Source organism: Pinus tabuliformis, chromosome X, assembly GCF_031772625.1.
Source record: "Pinus tabuliformis cultivar Carrire ecotype Pingquan chromosome X, CPIR1, whole genome shotgun sequence".
Classification (NCBI taxonomy): domain Eukaryota; kingdom Viridiplantae; phylum Streptophyta; class Pinopsida; order Pinales; family Pinaceae; genus Pinus; species Pinus tabuliformis.
The window spans coordinates 25,495,080-25,514,758 of NC_142308.1; the positions used below are offsets into that span (position 1 = coordinate 25,495,080).

Consider the following 19,679-nt stretch of genomic DNA (forward strand, 5'->3'; position numbering starts at 1 on the left):
CCGACATACTGCAAGCCGGCCTTTGCTTGAACAAGCATTTCAAGAGCGATATATACGTCAAATTATTCAGCTTAGTGTTCGATGGCCTGATCAAGCTTTTCATGAATATTTGTATCGAACAATGATTGAACTTGGGCTTGAGAATAAACTGCTGGAGCTTGCGGGACCAGATCTGGTACCTTTCTTACAGAAGAGCAATCAAGTCTGGCAATTTAATAATCAAATCAACAATGCCTTCCGCTCCTTCATCCATTACTCGTACACGACAAGCTTTGAATCTTGAGCAAGCCAAACACCTGGAACTTCTTGCTCGTTACTATGTATACAAAAGGCAACATATGCTTGCAGCACATGTACTCTTAAGACTGTCAGAAGTGGAAGGTGGTGAAATGTTGACACTAGAGCAAAGATATCAGTATCTCAGTAATGCTGTATTGCAAGCAAGGAGTGCGTGCAGTACCCATGCCGCAGTGAACTCTATGGTTGGCCATTGTGACAATGGATTGCTGGAAGCTATTGTATGTAAAGGGATAGAAAGGCGACACACTTCTGGAACGCAGATGAATATCACACACAAACCTTCAAGCTCGAGTCCAAATCAAGGGAAAGCTAAGCTTTGTTGATCTTGCGGGCTCTGAGAGGGTGATTGTGGAGGTCTAAAGAAGGCTACCAGTGGTCCATGTGGATAATAACATCAGATCGTTGCATTTGCCGTATTTTCTCACCAACAACTTGAATTAGCTGCAAAGGATGCTCTTAATGGAGTGAGATTTGATCCCGAGACAGGAGCAACTCTTCACATTGAGCTTGCAAGAGCAAATTCTCGAATAACAAGATCGGGAACAGATGATGGAGGCAATGGACTTTACGATCAAAGAATTAGTGGACCAGTTGGTGTGCCGGTGATATTTGATAACGATGGGTTGGGTGAGACTATGAAAATTCCAGGTTCAAGCGACATTATGCAGAGTGGTGGAGCAATGGGGGCTTCGCTGGCTGGTGAAGGTGGGAAATCTGGCGTAGCTAAGGAACAACCTCGTGGACCAGGGGACAATCCACCTTGCCCAACTCTGTTTGTTGCTAACTTAGGTCCAACTTGCACTGAAGATGAATTGCGTCAGGTGCTTTCAAGGTTTCGGGGTTTCAAAATGCTGAAGATGCAGACTAAAGGTGGAATGCCTATTGCTTTTGTTGACTTTGAGGATGTGACTGTTGAGCCTCATACCTGCACTCCTTTTCACATCCTCTCAACCTCCTTTTCCATTCATTTCCTTCCTTTATCACTCATTTCCTTCATCAATTTGCTTAAATCATTGTATTATAGGACTTTTACATGGTTTATTAATTATGCTAATGACTGTGTTGTTGGATTATAATTTTGGTTCAAAACCTGCAGTTTCCGCAGCTGTTTTCTTAAACAGCATGATCCAGGTGTCCTTCGATCAGAAGGGCCACATGGGCAAGTGCGTCTCACTAAGGACATGGTGTGTGTCCTTCCAGCTCAGCCATAACAGTCATAAACACCCATGGTCAACGAGGGGGCAACTTCGGTCAAACGAAGGTAATTGACGGTGGCACGGCTCTGTGTGTTCGGTTTAGAGCACGTGAAGCACAGCTGGCCTCTTCCTCAACCACGCAGATGATGGGGAACACGAATCCAACCAGAGATTTAATACCCACCTCGACCGTTACCTAAATCCGTGGACTGTGCTAGATTACGTGTTCTTCACACAGCTGTTAGAATAGCGTAGTTTGTGATTCAGTTAGTTTGGCTTTTCTGCTATAAATAAAGCGTATTTGAACGCTGATTAGCTAGCTGCTGTTATGTAATATTGAACCCCACTAAAAATTTTACTTTTGCTACGTAATATATGAGAAGACTGTTCTCCATTTGAGCGTTTAAGTGATCTTTTGAGCTGGCTGGAGTAGGCAGAGGGCCCCTGTTTACTTAAGGCCTGTACAGTGCTTTTCATTTCATGCATTTCTTCTTATCAGCTTTTGTATAATAGTTGTACAGAATGCTTTTGCTTACTACGTTTTGATCATGTACAATAGCTGTATATAACTTTAAATTTTGTCCATTTATATTTCTGCATTTTTTCCATGACTGATCAGTGTGTTTTTGCAGATTGCTTAGGTGCCCGGGACAGTTTCTTTTCTTTCTTTTTCACAGCTAGTGATACTTGTGATCATCTTGTCTAATGGTGCTGACCTTCTTTGTTTGCAGCCTTTATTTCTTTGTTATCATTTCTTTAAGTTGCATAATTGTTTACTAATCAAGTTGTTTACTTGTTGATGGTCTCTTCTTTATAATTCAATATCTTTATCGAGGACCAAAATAACACTAACACAGCTTGGTTATTTTGTTTAAGACTCACATTGCTAACTCACTCATAACTCTTTCTTATATGATCAATCCATCTAAAGGCAGAGAGGTTAAGGGAAAATTAAGTAGTGTGATTTGTCACTTAGATTGTACATTGCTTGAAATTTCATTGAAGAATTAAAGTAGCTGCTCTTGTTTTTAAGTTAATGTAGATGTCATTTTCAACTTCATTTTCTTGTAGCAACATAGACACTGGGCGAAGGTCATTAGTCTTTTATTTGATGCTTTCATTTTTTTCCTTTTAAGAGTTAATTTCATTTCAGTTGTTGTTCAAAGCTTTCTTGTAGATTACTTTTAAGCTTTAAGAACTCATCACAATCACTCACACCTCACTCACTTTATTTCATTTCCATCACATCACTGTAGGAGAAATAGACTTGAAAACAAACTTAAAAAGTTAAAAACGACAAAAACTTAAGAAATAGTTGCCTAAGTACATACAGTACCCATCACTTCATCAGCTTACGAGCCCCGGGTTGACATTTAAAAGTTGCAATTTAGACATCACTAAATTGACCAAACATTTTGGCGCCGTTGCCGGGGAAGTGAAATTAGGTAGCCAATTTCTAAAAAAAAAAATTAAGAAAATTTCAAGAAAGGGAAATTGATAACCTCTCAAAGTATGCTCTCCTCTTGCACCTAGGGTGATCTGGAGGATCAGAAAAGAGAAAGTTATTGGTTTAATAGTTTCTTAAGTATGCTCTCTTCTTGCACCTAGAGTGACCTGGAAGATCAGAAAGAGAATTATTAGCCTGACTTGAAGAAAAAATAAAAAAAAATGACATGCATAGAGCTAGAGATTCTAGGGGAAGGTTTTTAGCTAGAGCCAAGAGTTCAATTTTTACAAGTCCATCTACTTCAAGGAATAGACAAGAGACACCTCCCTCATCTCCAACTGACACTCCTAGCCCTAGGATTCCTGGAATTCAAGAGGCAAGAATTGACTCTCCCACACCATCTATTGAATTTGAATCAGAAAGAGATCCTTTCCTTCCTTCTACAGAAAGACCAATTGTAATTGAAGAAGTAGAATCATCTGAAGAAGAGGGAGAAATTCCTTCTCATTCACCCTTTGTAGAAGAACCAGAAGACTCTGAAGTCTCTAGCGAAACTACTATGACAGAGGAAGGAGGTGGTAGAGGTAGAGGTAGAGGAGGAGGAGGAGGAAACAATGGAGGAGGTAGAGGTAACATTGGGGGAAATAGGGATGGAGATAACTCATTCGGGTTTCCTATAGTCGATGAGGACTCCCGAGCCACCATGAAAAACATCTCACCATCTGTCCTCCCAAACTTCCATGGGTTAAGGAATGAGGACCCTGAAACATTTCTATTTGAGTTTGAAGTCGTATGTCGAACTTATGATTATCTGGATGACTCTCAAAAACTCAAATTGTTTCCTTCAACATTGAAAGGACAAGCTTTGAAATGGTTCATGGGATTACTCACTCAATCCATTAGGTCTTGGAATGATATGAAACAAACATTTTTGGGTAGGTACTTCGACTATTGTATGCCCACCAATCACAAGGATGAGGTATTCAAAATGGTACAAAAAGAAGATGAAAATTTGGAGGATTTGCTTGAAAGATTTCAATACAATTTGAAAAGAGAAAAAATGAACAACCTAGATGAGGAGACCTTGAAAGCCCTCCTATTGAAAGCCATTAGAGATGAATGGATAGATATTCTGAATATGATGGGGAAAGGAGATATATCTCAACTTTCACTCAATGATATAGCAGAGCTATGTGTCCATCTCTCAAGGGGCAAATCAAAAACTCAAAAAGGGCCTAGAGATCCTTCTCTCATCAGAGCGAATAAATCTGCAACTGGATCAGTAAGTAGGGCTGAGATCGGCAATATGCTTGATGAATTCAAAACTGACATCTTAGGGAGTCTTAGTGAACAATTAGACACTCTTAAGATTCATAATAAGCAGAAAGCAGAAGCTGAGGCTTTGGCCATCTTTTGCCCAAAGTGCAGAAAGAAACATGCTCTAAGGGAATGTCCCTTGGATGCAAAAGTTGTAGAAACATGTGTAATTTGCTCAGAGAACCATGAGACCAAGGATTGCCCTTCAATTCCTGGGCTCAAAGCTGTTTTTCAAGAAGATCCAAATACACTCGAATCTCTCTGTTTTGTTGCAAGGAGACCTTGGCAAGGGCAACAAAATCAAGGGTTTAACAACTCTATGAATTTTCAACCCCAACCAAATTGGAATCCTTGGCAACAACCTTGGTCCCAACCTCAAAATCCTTTTCAATCATGGATACAAGGTATGCAAAATCCTTATGGGAGATTTGCTCAATTCTATCAATATCCTCCATCTTTTCAAAACCAGCAAGTTCCACAACTTCCAAATCAAAGTCCACAACTATCATTGCCATTTCCTCAACAACAACAACCTTCTCAACAGAATCAAAGTTCTCAACTCTTGCTTAAGTCAAATCAACTTCCTTCTCAGCCATTGCCAAACCCCAATAATAAAAACCCTCAAAATGCTTACATGATGGAAGGTCAACCATTCCCTACCTATATGATTGTTCCTCTCAATGAAGTACAACTCAGATCAGGTAGAATCCTAGATCAACCTTCTATAAATGTTCAACAACCAAGCATTTCTGAGGAAGAGTCTCTTAAAGCCAATAAGGGTTCTGAAGCATCTCTTCAAAACCCAAACACTCAAAAAGAAAAAGAAAAAGAATCAACCCCCACAACTCCCATAGTTGAACAACCTACATCTTTGTCCACACCTCCTTTTCCTGAAAGATTACAAATCGACAAAGGAGTGGAAAAACAAATTTGGTTGCCTGACTATAATTTTCTAGATGAATTGAAGAATGTCTGTATCAAGATTCCCTTGTTACAAGCCATTAAAGAGATTCCTATTCTAGCAAAAACAATAAAGGAGTTGAGTCTTAAAAGACCAGGAAGGAAACCAAGAGATACCAGAAGGATCCACCTGGTAGGGAAAATTGCAGATATCATGATGGGAAAAATTACTATGCAGAAATATGTAGATCCCGGTAGTCCAATTGTGAAAACACATATCAATGGGGTAGAAATACCAAATACTTTGATTGATTTAGGGGCTGCTATCAACATCATGAGTAGACAGACTATGGAACAGCTAAAACTTCCTAATCTTCTTTTTACACCCACCTTGTTACAACTTGCAGATCGATCCATTATCAAACCAGATGGTGTATTAGAAGACATTCCAGTCTCCTTAGATTCTTGGGAATATCCAGTGGATTTCATGATTTTAACTCCCAAGAGTAATCTAGGAGGACATCCTCTTATTTTAGGAAGACCTTGGCTAGCCACAGCTGATGCTTTCATAAGTTGTAGGTCTGGGGACATGTACATTTCTGATGGTAATTCGACAAAGAAGTTCAATCTGTATCCTCCAGCAAAAGCAATCACAGAAATAGGAGATAATGAGTGGGTTGATGATGAAGATACTATACAACCTGTCTTTACCATTTCTGAGATTAGTGAAGATAGTCAAATTCTGAATACATTAGAAAATTTTGAACCATCTTCAGAATATGACTCCACACAATTTCAGTTGGATTCTGACATAGAGTGTCTATCATCTAGACAAATGTCTCTTTTCTCTATGGAAGAGTTTGGTAGTTCTGCCATTGAGATCTTTCCAGGAAAAACATTAAACATCAATATAAACTTGGAAAAATCACAACGGGAAGAGCTAACCAAAGTCTTGCAAAGACATTCTACTGCATTTGCATGGGAGTATACCGATATGAAAGGTATTGATCCTAACACTTGCATTCATCACATCTACATTGAGGAAAACAGTAGACCAATCAGACAACCTCAAAGAAGGATGAATCCAAATCTTAGGGAGATAGTGAAAGAAAAGCTCCAAAAGTTACTTAATGTAAACTTCATTTACCCTATTTTAGATAGCCGGTGGGTTTCCCCTTTGGTTATAGTACCTAAAAAGAATGGTAAATGGAGGGTTTGCATTGATTACAGAGAATTGAACAAAGCAACCTTGAAGGATCACTTTCCTTTACCCTTTATTGATCAAGTATTAGATACTCTAGCAGGCAAAAAGTATTTCTCATTCTTGGATGGTTTTAGTGGTTACAATCAAATTCAGGTAGCACCTGAAGATCAGGACAAGACCACATTTACCTGTCCATGGGGAACTTTTGCTTACCGAGTACTTCCTTTTGGGTTATGTAATGCACCCGCAACATTTCAAAGGGCAGTATTAGGAATCTTTTATGATCTAATTCATGATTGTGTAGAGGTTTATATGGATGACTTTACAGTTTATGGTAATTCATTTGAAGAGGCACTAGAAAATTTGGAAAAAGTCCTTGTAAGATGTAAAGAAACAAATCTTTCATTAAGTCATGAAAAATATTTTATGATGTTTACTGAAGGGATTGTTTTAGGACATCATATTTCAGGAGATGGAATCAAAGTTGATAGATCAAAAGTCGAAGTCATCTCCAAGTTACCTATTCCAAATTGTCAAAGGGATGTTAGAAGTTTTCTTGGGTTTACTGGGTATTATAGAAGATTTATTGAAAACTTCACCAAGATAGCATCTCCACTCTTCAAATTACTTACCAAAGATTGTGAATTCAAGTGGGATCCTGACTGTCAATCTGCATTTGAAACTTTAAAAACTAGAATATCTGAAGCACCCATTTTGAGAGGGCCAAATTGGAAACTCCCTTTCCACATTTCTACAGATGCTTCAGATACAGCTCTAGGAGCTGTGTTGGGTCAAAAGGATTTAGTTCCTTATGCCATTTATTACACCAGTAAAAATTTGATTCCCACTGAGTGAAATTATACTGTGACTGAAAAAGAGTTCTTAGCCGTTGTTCATGCAATCAACAAGTTTAGACACTATATAACAGGCTATGAAACTTTTGTCCATACTGATCATTCTGCAATTAGATATCTCATGAACAAACCTGTTACTAATGGCAGAGTTACAAGATGGCTTTTACTTCTACAAGAATTCAACATTACTGTGTTAGATAGACCAGGAAAACAAAACACAGTAGCTGATTTCTTGTCTAGAATTCAAAATACTAACGAAGATTCTCCCGTAGAGGATAAGTTTCCAGATGAATATATGTTTGCAGTAACTACTAAAACTCCTTGGTATGCAGATATTGCTAACTATTTGGTTACAGGGAAGCTACCTCCACACTTATTTCCTAATGAGAAAAGGAAAATCATTCAGGAGAGCTCAAAGTATTCTTGGATTTCTAATGAATTGTTCAAAACAGGGCTAGATTGTGTGATCAGAAGATGTGTTCGGGAAGATGAAATGCCTGACATCCTTAAGGCATGTCATGATGAACCGTGCGGCGGACACTTTGCTGACAAGAGGACGGCCTATAAAATCCTTTCTTTAGGATATTATTGGCCTTCTCTCTTCAAAGATGCAAAGCAATATGTTAGAAGGTGTGACAGCTGCCAAAGAGTTGGGAGACCAACTCCTTCAAATGAAATGCCACTACAGCCACAGGTATGCATCGAACCCTTTGAGAAATGGGCTCTAGATTTCGTTGGACCTATTAATCCACCATCTAAGCAAAAGAAGTATATATTGGTTTGCACTGATTATGTTACTAAGTGGGTAGAAGCCAAGGCATTGCCTTCTGCCACTGAAAATTCAGTTGTTCAATTTCTTTTTGAGGATATTTTTACTCGTTTTGGTGTCCCAAGAGAAATTGTGACAGATCAGGGAAGTCAATTTACATCTAAATTGATGGAGAAGCTGATGGAGGAATACAAAATCAAGCATAGAAAATCTACTCCATACCATCCGCAAGCAAATGGTCAAGTGGAATCTAAAAATAAAGTTCTTGAGAGCATCATCACCAAGACTGTTCATCTCCAGAGAAGAGATTGGGCAGAAAGGCTTCCTGAAGCCTTATGGGCCTATAGAACTACATGGAGGAACACAACAGGACATTCTCCCTATGAACTTGTTTATGGGAAAGAAGTCTTGCTCCCCATTGAGTTTCAAATTAAGACCTTCAAGATGGCAGTTCAATTGGGGATGAGTTTATCAGAAGCCCAAAAGCACAGAATGGACCAGCTAAATGAGCTAGATGAAATAAGACAAGATGCAATTTTAAGGACTGATCTAGTTCAGCACCAAAGAACTAAGTGGCATGATCGACACATCAAAGAGAAAAAGTTTCAGAAGGGAGATTGGGCACTATTGTTTGATTCCAAGTTTAAGGACTTCAAAGGAAAATTTCAAACTCATTGGCTTGGACCATATGAGATTGATGAAGTCTTTAACAATGGAGCAGTTCGAGTAAAGACCATTGATGAGCTTCAGACTCCTCTCATTGTGAATGGCCACCGATTGAAAGTCTACCACAAGCCACTCTCAAAAGAGGAATTCGTTAAAATGTTCCAAGAAGATTCTGCAATGCGGCTGGTGGAGAAGAATTCTTCTCCTCCATCAGCCTAGTCTTTGTTTCTTTCAGTTAAAAAAAAAAAAAAAAAAAAAAAAAAAAAAAAAAAGAAAAAAAAAAAAAAGAGAAAAAAAAAAGTCTCTTGTATAAGCCTGAAAACCAATCTTGGATTGGCGGTCTTATGCAGAAAATATAAGGTGAAAATCAGGGTCACCTGACACTTTATATTTTCCAAATAAAAAAAAAAAATCTCTCTCTCTTTCCATCTCATTCGCCATTTCATTCCATTTCATCTCCATTCCATTTCATTCTTTTCATCTCATTTCATTTTCATTTTCATCTTCACTTCCATTTCCATTTCCACTTCATTTCATTCATCTCACTCCATTTCATCAATAAAAGTCCCTCTCAGGACTATTTCATTTAGTAAGTCTTCTCTAACTACTTTTTGTATAGACAGAAGGGTGTTGTTTCAGTTTCTGCAGCTGAGAACTGTTTCCGCAGCCCGCACCAGTTTCCGCAGCTCGCACCAAATTCCACAGCCAACACACTCTGTCTCCACAGCAGCAGTACTCTGTTTTCAAAAAAATCACAGTCAGAGGGCAACAAGGATGGAAGGCACCTGAAGGATCAAAAGGCAATCATGGATCAACAACCTTAATCAACAGATGGTAAACCCATAAAGGTATGATCAATTTTTTTTTCCAAACAACCATTTAAATGTCATGTTGTGCATAATTATTAATCATGGATAGAGTCACTAAATGCAATGATTAAGCAAAGATCATCCCATTTCTCTGCCGTGATCATCCTTCATCCACCTCAGATCCTCATAACGGTCTCATAATCACCCTTAGTTTAAACTCAAATCGAGACTGCGCTTTCATTAATTAGCCGTACGAGGAAGAAGAGACCTATCGTACTACGTCTCTTCTCCACCACGATCTCCGCAGCCAAAAACTGAAACGTGTATGAAAGCCGTCCGACTCCAAGGGATTTGGCCGTTATTTCATTCCCTTATCACTCCGTTTTCGCACGCATTCGAACTCATTCCCGTGCTTGTCTTCCACTCTTTCACCTTCACACCATTTCAACTCTCGTTTTTGCTGTAAACCCCGCAGCTCTGTTTTAAACTTCACGTCTCTGTTTTAAACCCCGCAGCTCTGTTACAAACTCCACGGTTCCGTTTCCAACCTGTATTACCTCGCATTACAGTGCGGCTATTCCACCTACAGCCGTAGTCTACTGTGAGCATCCTCTTTGAGTATCCATATACAGTCAAAGCTTCAGCCGAAGTTGAGATGGGGAAATTGCTTCGAGCTGAGCCTGAAGGTTCAAAGTATCTAGAAGGATACCCACAGACAAAGGAAGCGTTAAAGAAGGAAAAATGGTTGAAGTTCATTCAGAAATTCAAAGGATATGATAAGGAGGTAACGAAAATGTTTGCTCGTTCATTCAATGGAAATACTGTGGAAATAGGAGATCTGAAATTCACAGTCACAGAAAACTCTATAGCAACAACGACTAATTTACCTATGGTGGGAGACCGATGGTTCAAGAACAGAGGGGTTGAAGATCAAGAATGGAAAAATATGCTTAAGAATCCAGGTATGGACACTTCAATCTTCACCAAAGGGATTCCTGTACATGTTATAAAAGAAGAATGGACTGCATTGTTGTTATTAGTTCAAAAGTTTATAACATGTGAAGGCCGCTTTGGCACTATGTATATGTACCATGCTAGAATTATGATGAACTTCATGGAGGGCCATGCCATCAATTTGCCCTATTTTCTGTTAAGAAGCCTAACAAAAATGAGTTTTACTGTCCAAAAGAATATAGGCAATATTGAACCTCACTTGTATCATCATGGGTTCATTAAAATTCTTATAGAGGACCAATTGAAAAACAACAATGATACATGGGAAAAGTTTTTAGTCAGGAATCATTTTCAAGAGGTAACTGAAGCTTCCGCTAGCAGCTCTCCTAGAGTCCCAAAAAGAAGTAGAAGAATGAAAAAGGATGTTGTAGCCCAAGATCCTCCCATTATAGAAACTCAGGAGACTACTCAAGAAGAAGAAGTGGAGAGAGAGAAAACTAAGAAACAGAAAAAGGATAAAGGGAAAGCAGTTGTCCAAGAATCATATTCATCCCCTGAACCTTCAATAGAAGAGGACTATCAAACCTTGGCTGATAGGCTAGTACAACTCCAAGCTACTGCCCTCTCAAAGAAGAAACAAAAAGAAAAACAAAGCAGTCAGCAAAAGAGTACTAGTGTACAAGTGAGAAGAAGCAGTAGACTTATAGAAAAGAAGAGTGTGACTAAAGAAAAACAGTCACATTTCATTGATTTGGGCACACCTGAAAAGACTCCAATCCAGCTAGATATTGAGCCAAGTCCTCCACGAGAGGAAAGTCCCTTCCAACAAGAAAGAGAAAGCAGTCCTCAAGAATTCGAATTTAGGCCAAGACAAACACCTGACATTGACCCTGACCAGCAGGAGGCATATAATTATTTGGAGACCTTGGAGCAATCTGTTGCCGGTCCAAGCACTATATTACCTCTTGAGGAACAGGTCCACTCTCTAAAACAAGAGGTATTTGAGCTAGAAATCCTGAACCGGCATGTTAAACAGGAGAATGAAGCATTGAAAGAACAAAGCAAGGTGGACAAGATTGTCCATGACAACACCATGCTTCACCTTGGGCTCTGGCAGAAGAAGAACAGGAAATTGAAGAGAAAATGCAAGAAACTGAGCAGGGCCTTGATCAATTTGAAATTCAAGTGTTTAGTCAGAAAACCAAGGACAATTTTGGCAACAAGGAGAAAGAGGAGAAGGCTGGATGTTTTGGCAGAAGCATCTGAGCACATGGACTGAAAAACACTAACAAAGTTTTGGTTGCATGAGGACATGCAACATCCTCACAGTGGGGGTATGTTGAGCCTCAGACCTGCACTCCTTTTCACATCCTCTCAGCCTCCTTTTCCATTCATTTCCTTCCTTTATCACTCATTTCCTTCATCAATTTGCTTAAATCATTGTATTATAGGACTTTTACATGGTTTATTAATTATGCTAATGACTGTGTTGTTGGATTAGAATTTTGGTTCAAAACCTGCAGTTTCCGCAGCTGATCCCAGTTTCCGCAGCTGTTTTCTTAAACGGCATGATCCAGGTGTCCTCTGGTTAGAAGGGCCACATGGGCAAGTGTGTGGCACTAAGGACATGGTGTGTGTCCTTCTAGCTCAGCCATAACAGTCGTAAACACCCATGGTCAACGAGGGGGCAACTTCGGTCAAACGAAGGTAATTGACGGTGGCACGGCTCTGTGTGTTCGGTTTAGAGCACGTGAAGCACAGCTGGCCTCTTCCTCAACCACGCAGATGATGGGGAACACGAATCCAACCAGAGATTTAATACCCACCTCGACCGTTGCCTAAATCCGTGGACTGTGCTAGATTACGTGTTCTTCACACAGCTGTTAGAATAGCGTAGTTTGTGATTTAGTTAGTTTGGCTTTTCTGCTATAAATAAAGCGTATTTGAACGCTGATTAGCTAGCTGCTGTTATGTAATATTGAACCCCACTGTAACTTTTACTTTTGCTACGTAATATATGAGAAGACTGTTCTCCATTTGAGCGTTTAAGTGATCTTTTGAGCTGGCTGGAGTAGGCAGAGGGCCCCTGTTTACTTAAGGCCTGTACAGTGCTTTTCATTTCATGCATTTCTTCTTATCAGCTTTTGTATAATAGTTGTACAGAATGCTTTTGCTTACTACGTTTTGATCATGTACAATAGCTGTATATAACTTTGAATTCTGTCCATTAATATTTCTGCATTTTTCCATGACTGATCAGTGTGTTTTTGCAGATTGCTTAGGTGCCCGGGACAGTTTCTTTTCTTTCTTTTTCACAGCTAGTGATACTTGTGATCATCTTGTCTAATGGTGCTGACCTTCTTTGTTTGCAGCCTTTATTTCTTTGTTATCATTTCTTTAAGTTGCATAATTGTTTACTAATCAAGTTGTTTACTTGTTGATGGTCTCTTCTTTATAATTCAATATCTTTATCGAGGACCAAAATAACACTAACACAGCTTGGTTATTTTGTTTAAGACTCACATTGCTAACTCACTCATAACTCTTTCTTATATGATCAATCCATCTGAAGGCAGAGAGGTTAAGGGAAAATTAAGTAGTGTGATTTGTCACTTAGATTGTACATTGCTTGAAATTTCATTGAAGAATTAAAGTAGCTGCTCTTGTTTTTAAGTTAATGTAGATGTCATTTTCAACTTCATTTTCTTGCAGCAACATAGACACTGGGCCAAGGTCATTAGTCTTTTATTTGATGCTTTCATTTTTTCCTTTTAAGAGTTAATTTCATTTCAGTTGTTGTTCAAAGCTTTCTTGTAGATTACTTTTAAGCTTTAAGAAATCATCTAGAACTCATCACAATCACTCACACCTCACTCACTTTATTTCATTTCCATCACATCACTGTAGGAGAAATAGACTTGAAAACAAACTTAAAAAGTTAAAAACGACAAAAACTTAAGAAATAGTTGCCTAAGTACATACAGTACCCATCACTTCATCAGCTTACGAGCCTCGGGTTGACATTTAAAAGTTGCAATTTAGACATCACTGAAATGAAATGATTGTGATGAGTTCTAGATGATTTCTTAAAGCTTAAAAGTAATCTACAAGAAAGCTTTGAACAACAACTGAAATGAAATTAACTCTTAAAAGGAAAAAAATGAAAGCATCAAATAAAAGACTAATGACCTTGGCCCAGTGTCTATGTTGCTGCAAGAAAATGAAGTTGAAAATGACATCTACATTAACTTAAAAACAAGAGCAGCTACTTTAATTCTTCAATGAAATTTCAAGCAATGTACAATCTAAGTGACAAATCACACTACTTAATTTTCCCTTAACCTTTCTGCCTTTAGATGGATTGATCATATAAGAAAGAGTTATGAGTGAGTTAGCAATGTGAGTCTTAAACAAAATAACCAAGCTGTGTTAGTGATATTTTGGTCCTCGATAAAGATATTGAATTATAAAGAAGAGACCATCAACAAGTAAACAACTTGATTAGTAAACAATTATGCAACTTAAAGAAATGATAACAAAGAAATAAAGGCTGCAAACAAAGAAGGTCAGCACCATTAGACAAGATGATCACAAGTATCACTAGCTGTGAAAAAGAAAGAAAAGAAACTGTCCCGGGCACCTAAGAAATCTGCAAAAACACACTGATCAGTCATGGAAAAATGCAGAAATATAAATGGACAGAATTCAAAGTTATATACAGCTATTGTACATGATCAAAACGTAGTAAGCAAAAGCATTCTGTACAACTATTATACAAAAGCTGATAAGAAGAAATGCATGAAATGAAAAGCACTGTACAGGCCTTAAGTAAACAGGGGCCCTCTGCCTACTCCAGCCAGCTCAAAAGATCACTTAAACGCTCAAATGGAGAACAGTCTTCTCATATATTACGTAGCAAAAGTAAAAGTTACAGTGGGGTTCAATATTACATAACATCAGCTAGCTAATCAGCGTTCAAATACGCTTTATTTATAGCAGAAAAGCCAAACTAACTAAATCACAAACTACGCTATTCTAACAGTTGTGTGAAGAACACGTAATCTAGCACAGTCCACGGATTTAGGCAATGGTCGAGGTGGGTATTAAATCTCTGGTTGGATTCGTGTTCCCCATCATCTGCGTGGTTGAGGAAGAGGCCAGCTGTGCTTCACGTGCTCTAAACCGAACACACAGAGCCGTGCCATCGTCAGTTACCTTCGTTTGACCGAAGTTGCCCCCTCGTTGACCATGGGTGTTTACGACTGTTATGGCTGAGCTAGAAGGACACACACCATGTCCTTAGTGCCACGCACTTGCCCATGTGGCCCTTTTGACCGGAGGACACCTGGATCATGCCGTTTAAGAAAACAGCTACGGAAACTGGGATCAGCTGCGGAAACTGCAGGTTTTGAACCAAAATTCTAATCCAACAACACAGTCATTAGCATAATTAATAAACCATGTAAAAGTCCTATAATACAATGATTTAAGCAAATTGATGAAGGAAATGAGTGATAAAGGAAGGAAATGAATGGAAAAGGAGGTTGAGAGGATGTGAAAAGGAGTGCAGGTCTGAGGCTCAACAGTGACATCTTCAGGTGAAGCCTTGAAGCAACTTCAAGGCACTTGGTTGCCCTCATCTGATCGTGGTGGCTTGCATTCGGAATACGCAAAATCAAGGATGAGATATCCAAGACAAGATAAGGTATTGGAGAATGAAATGAAACAGATTTTTCCTTTTTCCTTCTGTGATGAAGCATGAAATGGTTAAAGGTGCTGAGTCTCGTATCAAAACAAACATTGAAAACACAAACCATTTGATCACAAGGCATGAGAATGAATGCCAACGAGGAAAGTGCAGAAAACACCATTTTCTAGATATGAGAGACTCAAAAGAATACTGATATGCATGTAATCACAGAAGATGGTACATAGTCAACTTGCAAGATTTTCAAATTGCTACTGTCTGTCCCATGTTCCATTCTTGTTAGCCCCAAGCATTTTTGGTGCTAGTAAACTGAAACCTTTCATTCTTCGATGTCTCCAATAAATCAATTTTGTTTATTCAAGGATTATTGTTGGCAAACAGACTCCAACAGATACAAAGGTCATTTCTTAGGTGGCAGTCATTGCGATATGTGCGCATTTGATTATGTGGCAGTTTGACCCGTATTTTAGTAAAGCAGCAGAGCGTATCTCCAGAAATTTGAGAGCAGTTGCAAAGTGGCATTCAAGGATCGTTTGCCTATTTCGGTTTTCACGCTGGAATAATGGAAGGCTTTCTATCTTTAAGAGCAAATGGAGGATTCTGTGCTATCTTCATGCCTTTAGTTGAAACAACGCCCCTATTTTGGGGGTCGATATGTTGTTTTTTTTGTTTTTACTTTTATTTAATGAAAAAAAAATATTTTTTTTGAAAGAGGGGAGAGAGAGTTCTGAGTGCTGGAGAATAGAGAGCTTTCCATGTACAGTTTTTTGGCAGAGAGTTTAATGAAAATACAACTCTGACTTCTGAGATTCCTGTGGTATGATAATTTAGCATAAGTTTTTCTCTTGTTTCATATGTAACCTGTTATGTTTCATTTCACTTCATGATCATTTCTAATTGAACAAATGAAGTGTTTAGGTAGAATTCATAGTATTATATGCTCTGCCTATAAGTTTCTTCATATTTAATGTTTTCCTCTGTTTGACAAGGATTCATCTCCTATGCCCTTGTCAGCTCCTCACCAGTCTTGCCATTTAATTTAATCTAAATTTGATGTTAAATTTCTTGCCTACCTTGCCTCAGTCGATAATCTGTGATTTTTATTATATTTCTCTGTTCAAGCTGTTACTTTGCCCATGCAGCCCAGAAAAACCCCGTCATTTTATTAAAAACCCCTTTTGATCAGTTTACTAGCCTAATATCAGTGTTACCTTATTGGTCATCTCATCTATTGAAGATTTTACAACATAGACCGGAGAGAGCCTTCTCCTGCCCCGTAGGGCTAGCTACGAGGCTAAATGGTTTGATGTTGCCTTGAGGTTTACCTTTCTCAGCCTTAGGTGAAATTTCAAGCGCTAACAGACGGCATAAATTGTTTGCCTGGAAAACACCCTTGCCATAATTTTTGGAACTGTTCTTATAGGTAGGAAAAACCTTTGTTCAGAAGGGGAGAGGATATGACTGAAAATCATTGACGCATCCATGGGCCGAGGTTGCATACTTCATCATGCGATACATTACTTGTGAAGGTTGGCTTTCTACTTTGTTTAAATATCATTTTAAGCTTCTAGCATGTCTTCAATTCCGTCAATTTCATTCTCTAGAGATTCCATTTTTCTTGTGGAACAATATTCAGTTAATGGCATGGTCTGCGCGCCGGTCGCGCCGAGCATTGGTAGTCCTCATAAACCATGGACTTGTCAAGTTGTTGGTGGTGCATGCCCTGTTACAAACCCTTGTAACCTTGCCACAATTTTTTGAACTAGAAGAAGAGGAGCTCGTGAATATGATGCCAGCAAGGGTTGAGGAAGAATTGTTGGAGGAAGAAGGAGCCGCAGTTGACGGTGTTCCAGCGAAACCAGCGTCCACTGCCAAAGAATTAGGAGAAATGGGGGAACAAGTGACGGAAGAAGCGAAGGAAGGAAGGGAGGAAGAAATGTCAGAACAACTAGCCGATATGGGGGATAGAGACAGAATTGGAGAAATTCAGGCAGAAGGCTTTGAAAGAATGGAAATTGAGGAGATTAATCCTCAATCTCCGCTCCCTGCTTCCCCGCCTAGAGGACAAGGAAATTATGCTCTCCTACCCACACAGTAAGAGAAATAATCTCTCATCCATTATTAAAGTTTGTAGGAGCACTTGCAGGAGAAAACACCACTGTTGAGACTACTCGACAAGAACAAGTGTCAACTGTTGAGCCAATGAGAGAGGAAGCTACCTTGACACTCCTACACAAGAACAACTACTGACTGGTGAGCAAAATGAAGAAATTATTGTTGACACTGTTACACAAGAACCAATGTAGGCTGGTGAGCAAACTGAAGAAATTATTGTTGACACCGTTACACAAGAACCGGTGTCGACTGGTGAGCAAACTGAAGAAATTATTGTTGACACCGTTAAACAAGAACGAGTGTCGACTGGTGAGTAGATTGAAGAAATTAATGTCGACACTATTACACAAGAACCAATGTCGATTGGTGAGTGAATTGAAGAAAGGGGTATTGTAGACACTTTTCCACAAGAACTAGTGTCAACCCCCGAGCAGTTGGATAGAGACATGGCTGTTGGCACTGACCCGCAAGGGCCAAAATCGATTCCTGAGAAATTGGAAGGAGAAAACAGGGAAACAGAATGACCACAGGAAAAAATGTTGATGATACTACACTTCAAGAACTTGTAGTGCCTCTTGAGCAATTTGGAGGAAATGTGGAGGTATCGACACCTGTAGAAGAAGGCACTGAAGCCACTCCTCGACTTGTTGAACACATCGAAGAAATAAGGGTAAAAGAGGAACTGGCTTATGAGTTAGCTGACGTCAATCTGCCAAAGCCAACGCCGACCGTGAGACCGATGGAGGAGGTCATTATTAAACAACAAGAATTCGTTGAACAATGTGAAAAAGGGAAGGCTCCCATATAAGACCGGTACCGGTCACTGTTTAGGGAGAACATGCAATTAAAACTGGAAATTACTATGTTGAGGAGATGAGTGAGAAGGAAAAATATGAACGACGGTCAAGCTACAGCGAATCCCAGAGCCGAAACAACTTTGGAAACATTATAGATTGAAGAAAGGCCGACGACCTTCCCAGCTACACACACCAAGCCATTTTTGCATTTGATTGAGTCTCGGGAGTTTCTGATGACCGCAAAAATTCAGAAATGGAGAACCATTGCTTCTCATCTTCAGTAGGGATTTATCTGTTTAGAAGATCACTGAAAAGAAGTGAAAGGAATTCAGGAACAAGCAGCAAAAGTGGTGGCTAATCATGTCACCCAAATAGAAAAATCTAAGCAGAAACAAGAAAAACAACAGAAAAAAGATTGAAGAATTACAAGGGCAAGTTCAGCTACTAAAGGATGACAAGGATGAAATGTTCGCCCTAACACAACAGGTAATGGCATGCCGACCTCCTGCTAACTGCTATGTTTTTTTTCTTCACAAGCAATATCTATTTCTGTGTCTAGAAAGTATCCACCAGGAAATTAGCCATGACATAGAAGACCTTATGCAATTCCTGTAGATCCTGAGAGCTCACAATTTATTGAACCAACACTTGATGTGTGAACTTTATATGCATAATTACATCCTGGAAAATGATCAGTCATTCAACCCAGTGTCGTATGTGGGAGACACTCAACTGAGACACATTTACCTCTTGCATGATTAATCAGGTTAAATGGAAGAAAACCTTTGACACGTTCGAAGAGAATCAAGCAAATCATCCACTTGTGATTATGAAGGAACATTGTCAATCAATGGATATTTATAACTAACATTGAACATTTCTACAGTTGAAAGGATGAAAGGACCAGATGTTGACAACACAAAAATGGTGTGTTGACATGTGTTTGAGGAAGATCCTTACTTGTCAGGAGGAAGCCTAGGACGCCTGTTGGAAATGATAGATGTCGTCATCATCAACAGTGTGAGTGTGTGAACCTTTTGGGGCCCCTAATTTTTCTCGAGCTGTGGAGCGAATCTTGCAGTATATCGCATGCATATGACAGTGTGGTACCCGATGGATAGGTTTGAGATTTCAGTTTCCCATTATTTGGCTGCCTTCTGAGCAATACACACCAACCTATGTGATAGCAGAAGACTGGTGGAAGGACATCATTCATACCAACAGTTTCAAGCTCCCCGAGATAGATAATGTCACAAGATACAACCTTGCGCAACTTCATGTCAACCACAGTGGTTCCAACCCAAACCTACGTAGAAAGCGAGCTACATGAGGACATGCAGAAAAACCAATTGAGGGGAGATGTTGGTTGTTAAATTTGCCTACTTTTTATCTACCTTTTTATCCATTTCCTTCACCTATTTCACGTATTCGCGAGGTTAATTTGTATCTCAAGCAATGAAGGTATATCTATCTGTCATGTCTTTTTGAAATATTAGTCGATGAAGCGTAGTCCTAGGGGAGCATTGCTTATGCGACTTACTAACTCATGTTTCTTTGCAGATTCGAAAGGATGATGATCAATAGGCTAAAATTCAGCGTATGGTTATTGATGAGCTGGCAGCGTTAATCTGAGGATGCTGGCT

General features: G+C 39.2%; 1 protein-coding gene across 1 annotated transcript; it reads left to right on the plus strand.

The window, feature by feature from the left end:
• Window positions 1-230: 230 nt before the first annotated feature.
• Window positions 231-15,331, plus strand: LOC149138141 (uncharacterized). Its single transcript, XM_089450263.1, has 3 exons — window positions 231-518; window positions 699-1,227; window positions 15,003-15,331. Exons 1-3 carry the CDS (start codon window positions 231-233, stop codon window positions 15,176-15,178), a joined length of 993 nt encoding a protein of 330 aa, XP_089306389.1. The 3' UTR covers window positions 15,179-15,331.
• Window positions 15,332-19,679: the final 4,348 nt, after the last annotated feature.

Bases quoted from the DNA above. Each gene is read 5' to 3' on its own strand.
- LOC149138141 (XM_089450263.1), top strand. From the start codon at position 231: ATGCCTTCCGCTCCTTCATCCATTACTCGTACACGACAAGCTTTGAAT. The intron at 519-698 runs GTATGTAAAGGG...TAATAACATCAG, and splicing joins ATGGATTGCTGGAAGCTATT to ATCGTTGCATTTGCCGTATT. The intron at 1,228-15,002 runs GCACTCCTTTTC...GAGGCTCAACAG, and splicing joins GACTGTTGAGCCTCATACCT to TGACATCTTCAGGTGAAGCC.